The following is a 17,842-nucleotide window of genomic DNA, read 5'->3' on the forward strand; positions in this document are numbered from 1 at the left end:
TCTTACTGAACATCCATCCGATTGAACAGTCATGTCATGTCATTTACTAAACTGCTTTATACCATACGGTGTCACAGGAAGCCGGAGCCTACCCGGCAAGCAACAAGCGCAAGGCAGGGTACACCCTGGACGGGGTGCAAGTCCATCACAGGGCAAGAGCAAGCCAATCATACATGCGGACAATTTGGAGGCCATGGTAAAGGCCAAGGGGGAAATTTGGCCTGGACACTGGGATAACTCCCTACTCTTATCGAGAAATGCCTGGGGATCTTAAATGACCACTGAGAGTCAGGACCTCGGTTTAACGTCTCATCCGAAAGACAGCTGATTGAATAGTATTCTTTGACATTCTTTGACTTTGACAACGTTTCACTACTAACATCGTCAACTCCAGTGATATCACTTACACCACTTATACATTTTTTTTAGAAAAGCAAGGGAGAAGGTGAGGTACTACACAATTATGGGTAAATAAAGAGTAGAGGACAGGGCTAAGCACACAGCCTTGGGGGGCTTCACTTTATCTACTCAGCTAGATGTCTTAAGAAGTCCAGGTCCATTCTTAAGGACCACAGTCAAAAACTGTTTTCCCTCCTACCATCTGATAAACGGTATTGAAGCATTCAGTCAAAGACCAACAGATTAAGGAACATCTTCTACCTCCAGGCAATAAGACTGCTAAATAGCCAAGCTGCAGTTCCTTCAGCAAATCACTCGTAATGGCTACATGGACATACAGCTTTCACTGCACTACTTGGACAGAATGTATTGCCTACACCCCGGACACATTGCAGCTCTATGTATATTGAGCTATGAGTTTATTTTATTCAATTTCTATTACACTATTATCTATTATTATGTAACCTTGTTTTGTAACTTTAATTTTGTGATTTTACCCCCCTCCGGTGAGCTTGCAGATAATAAATTTCATTGCCAGCAACTACTGCTGCAAGCTGTATTGTTATGCATTCGATAAATAAACTTTGATTGATTGATACTAGTCGGTCATCCATCTGACAGTGACCAGGTAGATGTCATGGACAGTTGTTCCTCCACCACCTTTGTACAACAGCTAGCATTTTACACAAATCTCCACCTGCTTTAGACTGGGTGTTTTTTTCATTGGCTTTTTTATTGAAAACCTGGCATAATTAAGATTGAAATGATTTTATGTTTCACACTTGGAAAGGATTAACACTAAAAAAAATGCCTTAAAAAAGTAATATCTTTCATGGAGCACATTGTGATTTTCAATGTTCTAGGTTGCGATAAAGCTGAAAGTGCCGAATCAGCCCTTGAAGATTCTGTACCACTGAAAAGAAAACAAGCTGTTTCTTGGAAATGGAGCATGAAAGTAAAAGAGAATCAGGCTGGGTGGTGACAGTTAGACAGAATGTACAAATGCAGCTATCTAGAATACAGGGCATGTCAGGTGGTATTACGCAGTAGAGAATATATTTTTAACTTTCTGATTCAGAACTGCACTCTGTGTTTAACAGCCATGTGGTGAATTGAATTCTGGCAGTGACTGTGTGAAGTCAGTACAGTATTAAATGATTATTAACCTATTAGTGCTTTTCTGGGATCATCATATTGTGTGCGTACTGCATGAGTGACAATTTAATCAAATACTGTACAGTGACTACATTGTTGAGACAGGATGTTGCTAGCACATTGCTACCAAAGTTCAAAATGAGATGTGCTAGTATTAGTCAAAATACTATACACAATATTAATATCATTGTAATCCCTTGTTTTATATAATTGTTTTTAACTGCATCCAATACACAGACTTGTTATTGTGTACACTTTTCAGGAAGCCTTGATGCGATCTGCACACTCATTGTTCACTGGTTAATATCAGCTAAATGGTACAGAATGTTAGTGAAGAAAGATGTGAAGACGGGGTTAAATTAAATCCTTTCTGTATGAGATTTAGACTTCTAAGCAACAAGCTGGAGTTTATGGCAGGAAAGGGAGTTAACTGATGAGGATTCCAGATGCGAGCTAGGAACCCCCCCTGGGATGTAATCTTAACTGACCATTTGGCCAGGGTCTCTTAACTGGCCAAAAACCAAGACCCCCCCCCTTTTTACCATAATACCGAGTGACGTCAGAAGCGGAAAGAAAATACTATATAAACCTAAAGTTTGTACCGGCACTTTGAACAATACTTCAGTTTTGTTGTTTCTTGTGGGAAACAAGACTTCGGCTTTATTGTTCCTTGCATGCAATAAACTCATCTGTTTAACTTCATCTCGGGATCCAGAACCTTATTCTTTCTGTTACAACATTAGTTATGTCAAAATCCACATGGGTATAGTCAGCATGTCCCCAACATACTGTACAACAATATGTGCATAAAACCTTTTGTTGGTGGACCTTGTCCAGTCTGTCCATTAATTATACAGACATTGAAGTGCAGAAACATTAGGAATGCTGAATGGGAGCAAGAAAGTGAAAATTGCTATTGTTGTTACACATAAAATATAAAAAATATTAAATTAAACAAAAAGTTCAGAACTGGAATTGGCAAAAAAAAAAGCTTCTCCAAAACCTGTAAATATGGTCACAGTGAGACATCATGTACAGTGTCCTTAATGGTTAAACATCTTGTAAGTAAACATAACAATAAATACTGAAAGTGAAACTTAAACCAAGTTTCATTTTTAGCAGTCATCTCCTGATTGGTCCTCTGTGTTTCCTATAGAGTTATATTCACTGAAACCTTTTGATTTCTGGCAGGTCAGACCAGGGCATACAGACCAGGGCTTTGCTTTGAAACTGGTAAGAAAAAGTAGGATTTTTAATTTTCTTTTTGTCATTAATGCTGTACTTGTACTATTGTATTGCTTTGCAACACCGGAATAACAGAGTTGTCAACAACAACAATAATAATAACTATAATAATATTAATAATAAAATAATAATTTAACTTGAGCAAGACTCGGTCAGGATTCTGGCTGTAGAATCCAGGACTTAATGAAGTTTGTTCTGTGTGGATTTAGATACTGCAGCGAGTAGAGAGGTACAGTAATCAATTCTAGAGAAGACAAAAGTGTTGACCAGCTTTTCAGCTACAATCAGCAACAGCTTAGGACATAGTCTGGGGATATTAATAATGTTGTTTTTACAATATTTTGTACATGCGGCTTAAACGTCAAACCTGATAGGGTAACTGCACTAGCTTTACATAGTTGATGGGAGGTGCCGAGAAACAAGATTCCAGTCCTGTTGCAGATTAAATTAGGGAAATTTTCAGTCATCCAGGTATTTGTGACAGAGATGCAATAAGAGAGAGCAGAGACAGGCATACCAGTGCCAGGATTAGTATGGACACAGATTTGAGTATAATCAGTATAGAAATGAACATTTAGAATGTGATCTTGATAGCTTGACAAGTGGGAACATGTAAAGGCTGAATAGTAGGGGACTCAATATTGAGCCCTGAGGAATATGTTACTGACTTATATTATCATTACAATGATTTAACTGTATAATTACCAACATTAATGCAGCAAACGTAAATCACCATGATAGTGAGCACATAATGACCATTCAACTGTTAAGTTACACTGAACTTTTCTGATTTTCTAATACTGATCCAGGCATTTACCTGGTAAAAAATGTTACTCGCATTGTTACTCAATAACTGCAGTCATGGTGATAACTGTAATTGTAACAATAATCTTATGTAACAATTGCATACATGAATATTGTTCTAATATGCCAGCTACATAGAAAGTATGATCTCAAGAAGTGACAATGTATCAAGTGCCAGCAGTTGCTAGCAGCCATATCACCCTGCAACTCACAACTGGCAACCCACTGGATCTCAGCAGGTGTGAGCCTGGTCAGTACCTGGATGGGAGACCTCCTGGGAAAAACTAAGGTTGCTGCTAGAAGAGGCGTTAGTGGGGGCGCTCACCCTGCGACTCATGTGGGTCCTAATGCCCCAGTGTAGTGACGGGGAGACTATACTGTAAACAGGTGCCGTCCTTCGGATGAGACGTAAAACCGAGGTCCTGACTCTCTGTGGTCATTTAAAATCCCAGGGTGTTTCTCAAAAAGCGTAGGGGTGTAACTCCGGCATCCTGGCCAAATTTCCCCATCGGCCTTTATCAATCATGGCCTCCTAACAATCCCTCTCTGTGAATTGGCTTCATTACTCTCCTCTCCTCCCCACTGATAGCTGATGTGTGGTGAGCGTTCTGGCTGGATGCCAGGTGGATGCTGAACATTGGTGGTGGTGGAGGGGAGTCCCCATTACCTGTAAAGTGCTTTGAGTGGAGTGTCCAGAAAAAGTGCTATATAAGTGTAAGCAATTATTATTATTAAAATTAATTAAGTGAGGAGAACAAGCAAGTTAAGTGTTTATATCTCTTTTTAATTGTCGCAGACAGTGAATATTTCACCTTTGATTCATCAAAAAGCATTGGAAATATCCAATATACTAGTTATATATTGTAACTATATTAGTATTGTAACTAATACTAGTTACCACAGACTGATACTGAAGAAGCCAAAGAATGACACTGTTCCCATGTATTTGCAGGATGATAAACTTTTAAAATTAATATTGTTTCACGAAATTGGTACTGATTGTATGTAACACACATAATTCTATTTCAGTACAGAATGGGTATTTCCAACTCAAATCCAGAACCGAAACCAAACCCAGGTAAGATTCTTTTGTCATAGGTAATCTACAAAAGTGTGAACAAGAAGGTGACTGAACAGCCAAAATATTGTTTCTTCTTCTGGTTTTTGCCGTTGAGTTAACTATTACTTGTTCCTTTAATAAGCAATGCACTTTTCCTGTGTAGTGAAAGATAGACTTGTAACGTAAATAGAATTTAATCCAAGATCAAAAAAAGCAAGTAATACTAATGTGATATATTGCTTTTTAATCAGAGATCATAAAAGACTTGTTTGGCTTGTTTGAGTGAGTGAGAGTGTATTGGAATGAGTTTGATCTGCCAAACAATTGTGTGCATCATACTCACCCCCTTACCCAGCCAAAATAACTACAGTGAGGAACAGGGAATGGCCACTCCTGTCCTGCCCCTCATTGCATACCCTAGCCGGGCGCTCCTAGGCCGCAGTGCTGGGTGAAAGTGCTACAATATGCTCAGATGCAAATAAATACACATTATTGTGAGCTGAACATTAAATATGTGTTTGGATTAATAGTTCAACTTTTGAGAATTATAATGTGGGTAAAGAAGTTTATACACAAAACTCCATTGGCCACACTTCCTTGATGAGTTAAACTACCTGCTGGTAAGATGGAGCTCCATAGAATGTTCTTTGTTTTGGGAAGGTGCCAGTGCAGACAGAGGAGAAAGAGAGCTTTGCTTTGCTGTGTCGACTCTGCTGCTTGTGTTGCTGGGCAGCTTCCATTGGCCTCATACAGCTCTGCCAAAGGTGGCATGGCTGAAGTTCAGCCTCAAAACAATAGTTTGTGCACAGTTTGTCTTCTTAGGCTCCATCCACAAGTTAGACAAAGGGGAGCTCAGTTCATCCTGCTTATAGCTTTGCTAGGGATATGCTTGGATATTCCTCATGTAAAAAAAAAAGAATCCAATGAAAGAATCGAATAAAAATAACAGTGGATTCATGAACACTATTTCAGAGAGAATATCTGGGAGAGAATTCTGTACTTTACTGATTCACTCTCTTAGCCTGACTTCTTGGAGAAAATGTTAAGACTAGGACTGGTTGTAGTCACGTGGTTGGAAAAGTCAGTTTGTCACGTGAGATGGAGAGAGATTGAGAGAGTCAGTAGTCAATCCCGAACATTACATGGGTTTGATCTTTAAAGATACAACATCAGAAGTTGGTGATTGCTGAGATGCTAACAGGCATAGTTCTGGTACCCAGCCTGGAGCTCTCTCTTAACAATGTACAAGCTCAGAAATATTTGACAAATATTTTTTGGTACATATGATAATATATATGAATATATATATCGGATATATATATATATCATATAAAAATATATCAATATATATATATAAAATTAAACTTAGGTTTTAAAATTCTTCCTCTACTAAAAATACAATGAATAGCAAGATCATAGTTTAAAAATACCATTTAAAGTGAAGTTTTATGGAGATAACATAGAACATGAAAGACCCAAATATTACAGTTATATAATATTGTCAAATGCAGTTTAAGATAATCTTCTCAGACAAAAATGTATTTTAATGCAATATTAAATATAATAATAAAATAATTATCATATGGTGTAAAAAATATACAGTGCAAACTTTAATTCATGGTGTTGCAACAATCTCGGTCAAGCAGATACATTACTGTAAATTTTAACCTAAATTCTGATAGAAAAAAAAGATTAAGAAACTGTGATGCTTTCCAGTCACACTAAGCCTGTCATGATGTTATTTCTGTGTTTTAGAATTTGACAGACCATGGAGGGAAACAATCTGGAGCAAAGAGTAAGTAATCTAAATAACAGTATGAAACCCACATCACACTGTATCTCCCAATGTGGAGCTGTAAGAATTAGATGAGGGCTGTTCAATAGAGTCCCGGAGAGGGAGAACTGGTGTGTTTGTAGAAGTTGTTTAGTTAAGAACAATAATGAGTATTAAATTTGTAATATCTGAGCTGGAAAAAAAAACTACAGATATGCATTTCTTGTATATAACTCATCCTCTAAGACAATGATTGAACACCTTTGCATTAAATACAGATGCAGCCACTCAGAAGGCGTGTTAATTCCCATTGCCGCGTTAATGGTACCTCAGCATGGCACGGTGTCTGGTTCGCTGGCCAAAGACAATCAATAGACGGCATTTGTGATGTTTCTCTACTGTGAATATTTAAATCAATTTAATATGAAATATTAATATAGAATTATGTAATGAAAAGGAAATATAAAAACAATAGAAGTACAATGCCTCTGAATGTCATAAGCAATATTAATTTATGAATATAAATATATTGAAGTAGTTCAGATGGGTAGCTGTGTCAGCATGCGTAGTCTGCAAAGTAAAACGTTTCTTCTCTTTTCAGCATGGAATAAACCTATTACTTCTTCCTGAATATAAATATATTATTCCTAAGGTACATTCAGTATCTGGTAGTGGTATGTAAAAGTTAAAAAGATAAAGTACACAACAATATTCCACCATCTTCATAAACATGTTCTGCTTTATCTCAGTCTCTTACTATGGTTATTTTGGAAAAGTTTTGATGTGCTCATTCTAACAATATAAAGTTTATGTACTTTATAAAAAGCTATAATGCTATAACCTCTTCTATGAACACTTACAGTACTGTCATTAATGTTGTAGAAAAAAGTTGAAGTACTTATTTTAAATTCACCTAATAAAGAATATTAATAAGGAATAATGTAATAGAATATATTATAGTAGCCAAAATATCATTAATGATATTAATTTACGGATCTAAATATAATATATTTCTACATCTGGTAGTGGTACAGTATTCTACTTTCTGGTAAATATTTGCATTGATTGTGTAGTGTGCTCTCTGAAGGCACCAGTTCTGTAGGGTTTGGGCATTCACTGAGACAACTATTAATTGTAGCAGTAAATCACAAAATGATTCTTTTGATGGGCTTAGAATCCAACCATGCGATATAACTCAAACAACGCACACACACAGGTACTAATACACGAGGACACATTTATTAATACATAGAATATGCATATAAACCTAACAGATCTTATCGAGAGGGTTATCAGAATACAAAAGATATATATTCATTCAGTTACGAAGTGTTACATATATCAAGAGGACATACGTTTAGTATATCATTCATTTAGACCATTTCGTAAATGCACTTGGTTATAACTTCTACATTAGATACTCAAAACAAGTACATAACTCTTAGGAATCAAATTGATATCAACTGGTTGGGATAACAAATGAATTCTCGAGCAGTAATGCAGTGAAGTTGAATACTCATCCAATCTCTGGGGATTCAGATCTCCTGTGGGCACAAAGAAACAGTTGCAGGCTGTTGCTGTCCAATCCGCGCTCTCTGGCTCGGTGCCAGACTGTGCTGTGCGGCTTGCGACGGTGCGCTGCTGATGCTCACTGACCGGCTAGTTAGTCTTGGCTTTAACTAACAAAGTTTGCACACAGGAGAAAAGATGACTGTGTCCCAGCAAGTCAGGAAGAGGACCGGTTCGTTCCTGATGAAGAGCTAGTTCTGAATAGTGAATAGTGATTCAGCTGTCCACAGTTCCAACCTGTTCACGAGGCTTGCTGCTGATGCTAACCTCAGGTGGATCCTCTGGTTACTCTCTGGCAACCTCCGCTCTAGACTCTTTGAACAAAGGAAAGTTCTGGCACTCAGACACCCTGCCCGTTCCGTGGTTGTCCGGGCTGAGTCTCAGGATGGTCAGGAGGCACGCTGAGAGAATGTCCTGCCCTTGGGAGCCTTCTGCTCCTGGGCCGTCCTGCCCTGGAATTCTCCTTTGAATTCCCTTTAGAATTGTCCACAGAATTCTCCACTACAGGCTCTCTGTGTTGCCTGTTTTTACCTGGAGGAACTTCAGCTTGTTGATTGGCTGAAAGTTCCATGGGCATCAGAGTCCCACGTGGGTTACTCGGCCCTACCAGTCCCTGATTGGTTGATCAAGGTGAGAAATGAGTCACTTACTCCTGACACTTAGGAATGCAGTCCAGATGTCCATCTGGCACTCCCTAGACAGATAGGCGCCAATGGATGACCATTGATCATGAAAGCCAGGCTTAGCTAAGTGCATCCCCCTTTGGGAGGTTTCCCTTATCAAAAGAAAACATCTTTAAATCAGCCTGTCACGATATTAGTCCCCCCTCCTTAAGGGTGCTCCAGCCCTTTCACGTGAGACTTTATTCTGTGCACCTGTTCCCCATTCCCAGCCCACCTTAAAGCCAGGCGCTGACGCTCATCCGGGCTCTGCATCTGATTTCCATATCGTGCGAGTCCGGGACCTGGAAGCGCCTGGTCCTGTTAAGGTTTTAACCTCTGTTCCCGTTCCCATTCCTGTTCCCCGTCCGCCGACCCGGCCTTCGTGGTTTTTAATTCCTTGATCTGATGGATCTTCTGGTTTTGGACTTACCCTTCTGTTTTGGATATTCCCAAAGAACTACTCTCTTGGATTGTTCGCCTCGGCCACACCTTCCCCGTGCACCAGCGCACCTTGGACACTCCCCCCTGTCTTCAGCCCCGTTTTCCTGCATGACGTTTCCCCAGTGTTCCCCCACTTCGTCGGATTGTGTCATCCGCATAGGGTCCCGAAAGAACTGTTCGTTACACAGCCTGCATGAATAGCTTCTCTGTGGCTGCACCACAGGGATGAAGGGAGAGATGATACCTCATTTGGGAAAGCACCACAACACTTAATTCTGTCTTATTAACAAGCATTGCCGCTACAATTGTATTAACTCTTTCACCTGTGTTATTTGGGAAATATTTAAATGTTAATTTTCACTACATTTTGCTGTCATTGCTGTTGCAATAGACAATGAAACACTTCTAGATTGTAATGTAGGATCCTGCACCGGAGTGACAGTGTGGTACAGTATTTAAATGGTTGCTTGCTACTCAAAAAGGTTCGATTGCTGGTCAAAGCACAAGTTTTGTTTTTGAAAATTAAAGTAGGGCTGTTTTACAAAGCTAAACTACTCAGACAGATATATATATATAAAAACACTGTTTATTATTGTATCTTGTTGAGAGCACAATGTGCTTTTTACATTAACATTAAATTAATATATATTTGTCTTAATGCTAATTTTAGCAACAAGGAATTAGAAAACAATTTACTTTAGATTTTGATTATGAAAAATATATTTCACACATACTGAAGTCTAGTGACTTAAAAACCACATAGCACCATACTCCACTTGCTTTGTAAACTATATTTATATACTGATTGTATCATACAGCAGTTGATAACTGCACAGTATGATATACTGCACAGTCCAAAGTCATACTGGGAGGTTAATTGTTTCTGGGAAAACTTGCTCCAGCGTCAGTGTGATAGTTTCGTGATTGAGGAATTCTTCATGGAATTCTTTAAGTTAAACAAAGGAGGAAAGAAGGGTTATGTTTACAATTTCCATTAACTAGAGAACAGTATATCAATATTTTGAAACTGTACCATGACGGCGACGACGTGTTACACTTTAAGTAAGCCAGTTACTCACTCTGTTGTTTATTAATGTATGGTAAAATACACATTATGTCCTGGTCCCTTGGTTGCATATGAGCCTGCTTATCACATCTCGGATTTTGATAGCTGGATAAGTCAAAAGAATATCACACTCTCTAACAGAAGCAGCTACAAAAGTGTTATAGAATGCTGTGTCTCTTTTATTTTCAGTATGGAATTAACCTTCACTTGTTCCTTTGCAGCCTACGAATGTGTGTGTTCCGTTTATTACAGCAGTGGCTCAATGGCAGGATTCTGTCATGCAAAAGGGTGTGGGTCCAACTCCAGCTCTGACCTATGTTATATTTTTTTATAAATTGTTCCTAGGGCATAACAGACACTGACAATAAAAAAAATGTGTAAACTATATTCACATATCTGTATTCATCTCCAGACCAACAATCTCGAGGAACAGTAGGAGAATTTAAAGATGTAAGAAACTCAGTGCAATTTCTGTTTCAATGCATCTTTATTTATTTAAAGGAACCACTTTCCCAAAATTACTGCAGCAAATGACCAAGTTAAAGGCATTGATGTGGAAAATGCTTAAAAAAAGTGGAATACTATTGTGTACTGTATTCTTTATTTATAGATATATATATGGTCCTGTTATATACTGTAAGTATCTTTTTTCATTATTTATTGTTCTTAATTTAATATTGTTAATGACGTTGAGAGATGTTATTACACTTTGGTTATTTTTATTTTTAGCTACCAAAATTTCCCTTTATTTACACAATTCCATATAAATATCCCCTATTTAGAGGATTTTAAAAAGTACTGCAACGTTAGGAATCTACTAAAGTTACTTTAGTAGCTTTAAGAATGTTGGAGAGATGGGCAAGTATTTGATTTCTTCAAGGTTAGTTTATTTCTGTGTAGCCAATTTTAATAATAATAATTCCTTACACTTTTATAGCACTTTTCTGGACACTCCACTCAAAATACGTTAAAGGTAATAATGGGGATTAATAGGAGGAGGCTGTGACTGGTAAAGGCCAGGGGAAAATTTGGCCAGGACTCCGGGGTAACACCCCTATTCTTTTGCCTTTTTACAGTATAGTGTCCCCATCACTATACTGCGGCATTAGGACCCACACAGACCGCAGGGTGAGCGCCCCCTACTGGCCCCACTAACACCTCTTCCAGCAGTAACCTGTTATTCAGTTGTGTCTGTGTGTTCATTATATCTGGCTTTTATGCTGCTCTCCAGTTTCACCTTGCTGTAACTATAGCGGGGATGTAGCAACGGCTTTTAGTGGTCCTTTGTACTACAGGTGCTGTGTAGGGCTACCCATCCTGCTGTATAGAGGTGCCCATCTGTTTCTTTGCACACTAAGAAAAGACAACAGAGTTTTTACAGCCATAAAAGAGGGCATTTGATTTAAATTCAAGTTCAAGTATATCGACATGTAAACCTGAGTACAATGAAATGCTTACTTGCATGTTTTCCTCACATGACAAATGACATAACAGATGACATAAAATATGACATAATATTGACAAAGAAAATTACATAACAAATGACATCACAATTCTTGGAGACAGAAACAGAGTAGCAGCAATACTTTTAAACAGCAATTACATAGATTAGAAACAATAAAGTTCCAAAAGTGTGGCTTCTCATCTCATATTCTCATGTGTTTTAATGTAATGTAGAATAGGACATCAATGAAGGGTATGATCCAATAATTTTAGAGGGATTAGTGTCAATACCTTGAGAACAAAAAGGCCAGACAATTATACAATTTTGAGAGAGACTAATGCTCCTCGGCATTTTTTGGACCAGACTTCTTTGTGACTCCAGTGTCACACCTGAAGAAGGTTCTTCCACAGCCACAGCCAAAATGTTGTTTTCTTTCTTCACTTTTTAGCATGGAATAAACTTTTAACTTGTTCCTTTTTAGCCTGCACATGCTGACACAGCTACCTACTTGAACTACGTCAAATAAATGTCTTCAAAATCATGAGTCGCCGTTGCCATATAGAATTTGGCAACTCTGTGTCCCCTTTCAAAGTTTGCATGTGCAGTGGAAATCTGAGGTATGATTTGGTCTTTCTGCTTGTGCACAGGCTTAGAATTTTCTGTAGTAAACGTGCAAATCACTGTATTTCAGGTATAAACTACATATATATTACAGTGATTTGCATGTCCCAAAGAAGGTAAAACACTCACACAAGCATTGTCTGTGCTCTGTCAGGTTCCCGTTTTGTCTGAAGTTTTGTGTTAAGTGTTGTCTCCCAACCTATTTCCATCTTCCATATCAATTAAGGCTAGGTTTTCTGTAGATAAGACAGCAGAACCAGAAATAATGCAAGCAATGTTTGTGTGTCATTTTTCTTTTCAATTTTATTTAAAAAATATTTTAATGTGGCTGTGAATACTTCAAAAACTAAGAAGCTTCATATTTCGGAAACATCATGATTGTTACACAAGAGAGAGAAACATGACATAATTTGTTACAGTTATGATTTTTAATCAATGTGATTTCTCCTGTGTCCTAAGTTTTTTTTTCTTCTTGTGGCTGCAGTTCATAGCACCCTCTAAAATGACTGGATAGTTAACTCTTCCAAAGAGATTCTGAATGTCATAATAATTAGATGCTATTATTGGAGAACAAGTTAATTGAAGATTTTGATTATAAAAAATATATTTACAATTAGTTTCATTTGTCATTAAAATTCAAAGTGGCATCTCAAAGAAAAATGGTTGCAAACTGCTCCAAAGCCATATGAGCTTGCCAGTCTTCTCCCGACTGTGAGGGGGTAATGCACTTTTCCTTTATGTCTTTGGGCATATAATTGGCATTATTGCCTGTCTCACCTCTGGCATTGCCTTCGGGCCAGTTGCAGGGTAACCAGCTGGGAACCACCCCTCATTGATGTTTCACACCTCATTTTATTAATTTACTATAATATTATTTTAATATTTATCATTTTGTGATATATAAAAATAATAAAAATATAATTGTAGTATATAATGTACTATTATCTTTCAAGAGAAGATGTCTTAATTTGTTTTAAAAAAAAACTTATGCCCTGAAAAGGAATGGAACTGCCAACCTCTAAGGTGACAGGGGAGCACTTTACCACTCGGCTTGGGTATAATAATAATAATTGCTTGCACTTATATAGTGCTTTTCTGGACACTCCACTCAAAGTGCTTTACAGGTAAAGGGGATCCCCTCCACCACCACCAGTGTGCAGCATCCACCTGGATGATGCGAGGGAAGCCATATTGCGCCAGAACACTCACCACACATCAGCTATCAGTGGGGAGGAGAGCAGAGTAATGATAGATGGGGATTAGTTAGGAGGCCATGATTGGTAAGAGCCAATGGAAAATTTGGCCAGGGCACCATGGTTACCTACTCTTTTCAAGAAACACCCTGGGATTTTTAATGACCACAGAGAGTTAGGACCTTGGTTTTACATCTCATCTGAAGGATGGTGCCTGTTTACAGTATAGTGTCCCCGTCACTATCGTTGCCAGTTGTGAGTTGCAGAGTGATGTGGCTGCTGGCCATGAAACATTACAAACTATGAGCATTTTATTTTCCATTACAATAATAATAGCAAACTGTAGATAAAACAAACATGTCAAAACTTTTCCAAAACAACCACAAGTGAAGGAGTTCAAGAATTCAGTTTAAGAAAAAATGGAATACCCTACCACAGTCAGCTAAATGAATATACTTATATCCATAAATTAATATTGTTAATGATATTCAGAAATGTATTTTTATTTTCAGGTACTAAAACTTAACTTGGGTGCAATTCCCAGCCATTGCCGAGCCCGTTAGGAATATTAATTGTCCACTGTTAGTCCACATAGAATAAATGAAGCTAATGTTTTCAATAACATCTAATGCACCACAAGTGCCACCTATTGATATTGTCTTTGGCCAGTGACCTACACCTTACAAAGCCATCTTACCTCATCCAAGGTAATCAAATGTATTGTACATTCTGGGTGGCTGCATCTGTAGACCTCCCTTGGTACATTGTGACAACACTGTGATATTAATTAGAGCAGAGGATCCCAACCTATTACAGCTCGCAGCCCACGCGACTGACCATAAAAACGTCCCATAGAAGGACCAGGCCGTCCTACACATTTGAAACGGGCTGGCGCTATACCTTAGCAGTAACCTAATCGATACTGCTTATCAGAGACAATACGCACATACAAGCTAGAAACATGGCTTTACAGAGACTTTTTATTGATTACAGAAGGAGTCCACTCACAAAAAAATTAATTATTTAAGTAAAATAAAAATATTGTAAAAACTAAAGAACCAGTATGGCTCTTTCTTTATTATGATATCTCATGTACTTAACGTTAGTCTTGTCAAAAACAAAACTGAACAGGCGGAATCAAAACGAACTGAAACTGTTTCCAGAAGTGCAGGGTAGCTGTCTGTGCAAATCAACTTATGAAGACGTTGAGAAACTGGTGCTGGTGCTGTTTGACAGATACAAGATGCTGGATGTCGGGCTGCAGAGATGTATTTTGTTTGGCTTTAAAGCCTTGTTTGATAACACTTTGGAACATACAACACACAACGCACAGCGGCAGCAACTCTTTCTCGGTTCCCACTCATGTAAAGCCCAGAGCCAGGTACTCGCAGCTATATTTTCTCTTTTTTAGTTTGGGTTTGGATTTGGGGTTATCGGTATGAGACACTGAAGCGGTTTCTTTGCTTGTAGAAGGACCTTCCTCTATGTCTTTCCTTGTAAGAGAACCAAACGCAAGCCACTTATCCATGATATGAATGGTGATTCAGCAGTTATACTACATTCTACATTAGCTTTCTTGTCATGTCACATATAATGGCGCTAAATGGTGGTCAAGTCAGTCACACAGCATGCTAAGCCATAATATCTATAAAATGTTTATATTATTTTATTTACATAATATATAATATGATATATTTACAACTCTTAAAATTACAACCAGGGCTGGCGCAACCCATACCTGTGCCCGGGTGTCACGAACACGGACTGAAATCCGTGTCAGATCTTGTAGAAGACCCTATGCGATGCAGTAAGAGCTGGAGAAAACAGGAGGCGTGGTAAAAAGGAACACACAGGGGTTTAATAGAGCACAAAATAATAGTGACAATCCGTGAGACAGTGTACGAGGAAGACAAAACGGCATCCAAATCCAAACGGGTCCAAGGGCAGGTCAAAGCACAGTCTGAGAGTCCATCAACAAGGAATCCATCCTGGAATGCGACAAAGTTAAAATCCCCGGGAGGGGGGAACACATGGACAGACAAAACATGGAGATCCAAGGGTGACGGAGGGAGATCCTCCAGACCCCAGGCTCAGGAAGTGGGAGGTGTCAGGGATGAGGCCTATGCCCTCAGGAGACGGACGTAGGGTTTCCTGGTGCTAGGCGGGCCTCGCGACATCTTACCCTAATGATGAGCCCCGAGGACTGGAGGAGCTGGTCTTTAAATGATAATGCTAAAAGGGTACACCTGGAGATCTTAATCACTCGAATAATAATGGGAGCAGTGGAGTGCCCTTTAGGGAGGGATGTCGGGCGTGACACCGGGTGCAAGTAAATGCAAAAGCTGCCCTGGCATCCTTCTCCCTCCGTCACTGCACACAGAGCAAGAGAGCAGAATTAAAATGGGCTAACATATTGAACTTGATACTTAGTAACTAGTTATTTTAAAGTTTACAACTTTACTTGTTGCAGCAAACGTAGCAATGATATCACTGAAATCCACCTGCCTTGTGGTGCTGTTCTCTACTGACAGCAAAGCCAGAGCTGACAGTCTTTCCTGTGACATGGTGGACCTTCGATAAGTTTTGATCAATTTCAGTTTGCTAAATGAGTGTTCAGCACTGGCGACAGCAACTGGAATTGTTAAAAACACTTGACATGCTATCACTGTGTTTGCAAACGCAGATTTCATATCTTTGTTAACCAAATACTGCAGTACCTCAGATGAAGTGTTGATTTCATTGGGGAGCAGATGAGACAAACTTTAATATAATTGCCAAATCTCCGCCATGTCTCCTAAAAACAAGGCAAGTTTGTTGTAAGCTTCAGTTGAATTATCTCCAATATTTTTTATGTCAAACAAAATGCCAGAAAGACGGCTGAATTCAGCCAATAAAGAAAAATGTTCTTCTGTATCACTGATGATAGTGTCCAGTAAGCAATTGATAAAGTTCACTCTAAACTTTTCTAATTGTCTTTTCTGTTGTTTGCATTTCTCGCTACCCAACTTAAATTTCTGGATCGCTTTCATGTTGCACACTAACATACAGTAGCTTAGCTGAATGTAAGCTTGTCTGTTTCTCAGTCTTGCAGAGGGACAGGTCGCGTTATCCAATTCTATATATTTTGGAATGAACGTGCAAATGACCAATTGCAAATAATCCGCACAGCCATGTTTTCCAATAGATCATTGTGTTTTATTTTAAAATATGTCAGACTAATATTGCTATTGGATAATAAACAGCGTTTCCCTCCCCAAACATATGAACTCTCTTTCTTTCTTTTTTTACGGGTAGTCGTTTCTAAAAAAAATATGTAATTTTAATTATGTCAGGTTTAAACCACTGAATTAGAGGATTCCACTTAAGCTATATAAATATCTGAACCAGCCATTGATGTTTTTCAAAATATTGTAAGAAAATATAAGGCGAATCATTGGAATGAGAAACCGAAATACAGCATAGCCAGGATTTGGGGAATGTGTTCCACTGCTGAAGGTCCTGTCTAATTCTGTCAAAGAGGGAAATGAAGTTAGCATCTGACTCATGTGGCTGTGACAAATACACACAAATTTTGTGGGTGACCAAGTAAATGTCAATGCAGAGGGATTATTAGATATGTGTTACAGGCTAGCTAGTGAGATGGCCTCAGATTTAGCAAAGTTTGTCTTATAACCAGAGAAGGCACTAAACAAAGACATTTTTATTATTAAATTGGGAATTGACATTCCAGTGGAATGTATTATAGGACCTTAACCCATTGAAGGAAGTTGTCACTCAAACCATATTTGTGTAGAGTATCGAAATGGAAAGGCCATTGTACAGGGTCAAATGTGCTTCTGAAATACTTGATTAACATTAGAAAGACTTTGGACATTGTTGTGACCTTTAATGAAGTCAGTCTAATATTCCTAAATTAACAAGAGTAGCAGACCCTCAAGACGTGTTGTATTTTTGAGGTTCACATTTAACAGTGTGATTGGCTTGTAAGAGGCACATTCTTCTGGACAGTTCCCTCTATCAATCATGATGGGATGGCAAAAGGTTATTTTCAAATTAATTATGAAACATATTTAGCAAGAGATGTACCAAGAGGTCCTGAAAGTCTTTATAAAACCCACTGCTGAGCCAATCTGGACCAGGTGCCTTTCCAGATTGCAGCCATTCAATGGCTTCATGCTCTTCAGCTTTAGAGATCTGAGCATTAAGGTGCATTTCTGCTCAGCTGATATACAGTACTTGGAAGATCAAAGTTCGAGAAGCTGAACTGAAGCAATAGTGTGACTGACCTTTTTAGATAAGATAAGCTATTATATATTTCCCTGGTTTATCACCATGTTCAAATATCTTTTGCTTGACAAATCTAATATTTCTTTTTACATTTACTTTTTCTGTGTAAAAGGGGATCTAGT

General features: G+C 38.4%; 1 protein-coding gene across 1 annotated transcript in view; it reads left to right on the forward strand.

Moving 5' to 3' along the window:
* Window positions 1-2,726: 2,726 nt before the first annotated feature.
* The window catches only part of LOC102684183 (interferon-induced protein 44-like), a 29,839-nt gene continuing 14,723 nt past the window's right edge, over window positions 2,727-17,842 (forward strand). The window contains exons 1-3 of the mRNA XM_069180117.1: window positions 2,727-2,787; window positions 4,633-4,681; window positions 6,419-6,458. Of these exons, the coding sequence (XP_069036218.1) occupies window positions 4,639-4,681; window positions 6,419-6,458 (83 nt within the window). The 5' untranslated portion in view covers window positions 2,727-2,787; window positions 4,633-4,638. The remainder of the gene's footprint in view (window positions 2,788-4,632; window positions 4,682-6,418; window positions 6,459-17,842) is intronic.

The sequence above is a fragment of the Lepisosteus oculatus genome, chromosome 18 (assembly GCF_040954835.1).
Source record: "Lepisosteus oculatus isolate fLepOcu1 chromosome 18, fLepOcu1.hap2, whole genome shotgun sequence".
NCBI classification, from domain to species: Eukaryota; Metazoa; Chordata; class Actinopteri; order Semionotiformes; family Lepisosteidae; genus Lepisosteus; species Lepisosteus oculatus.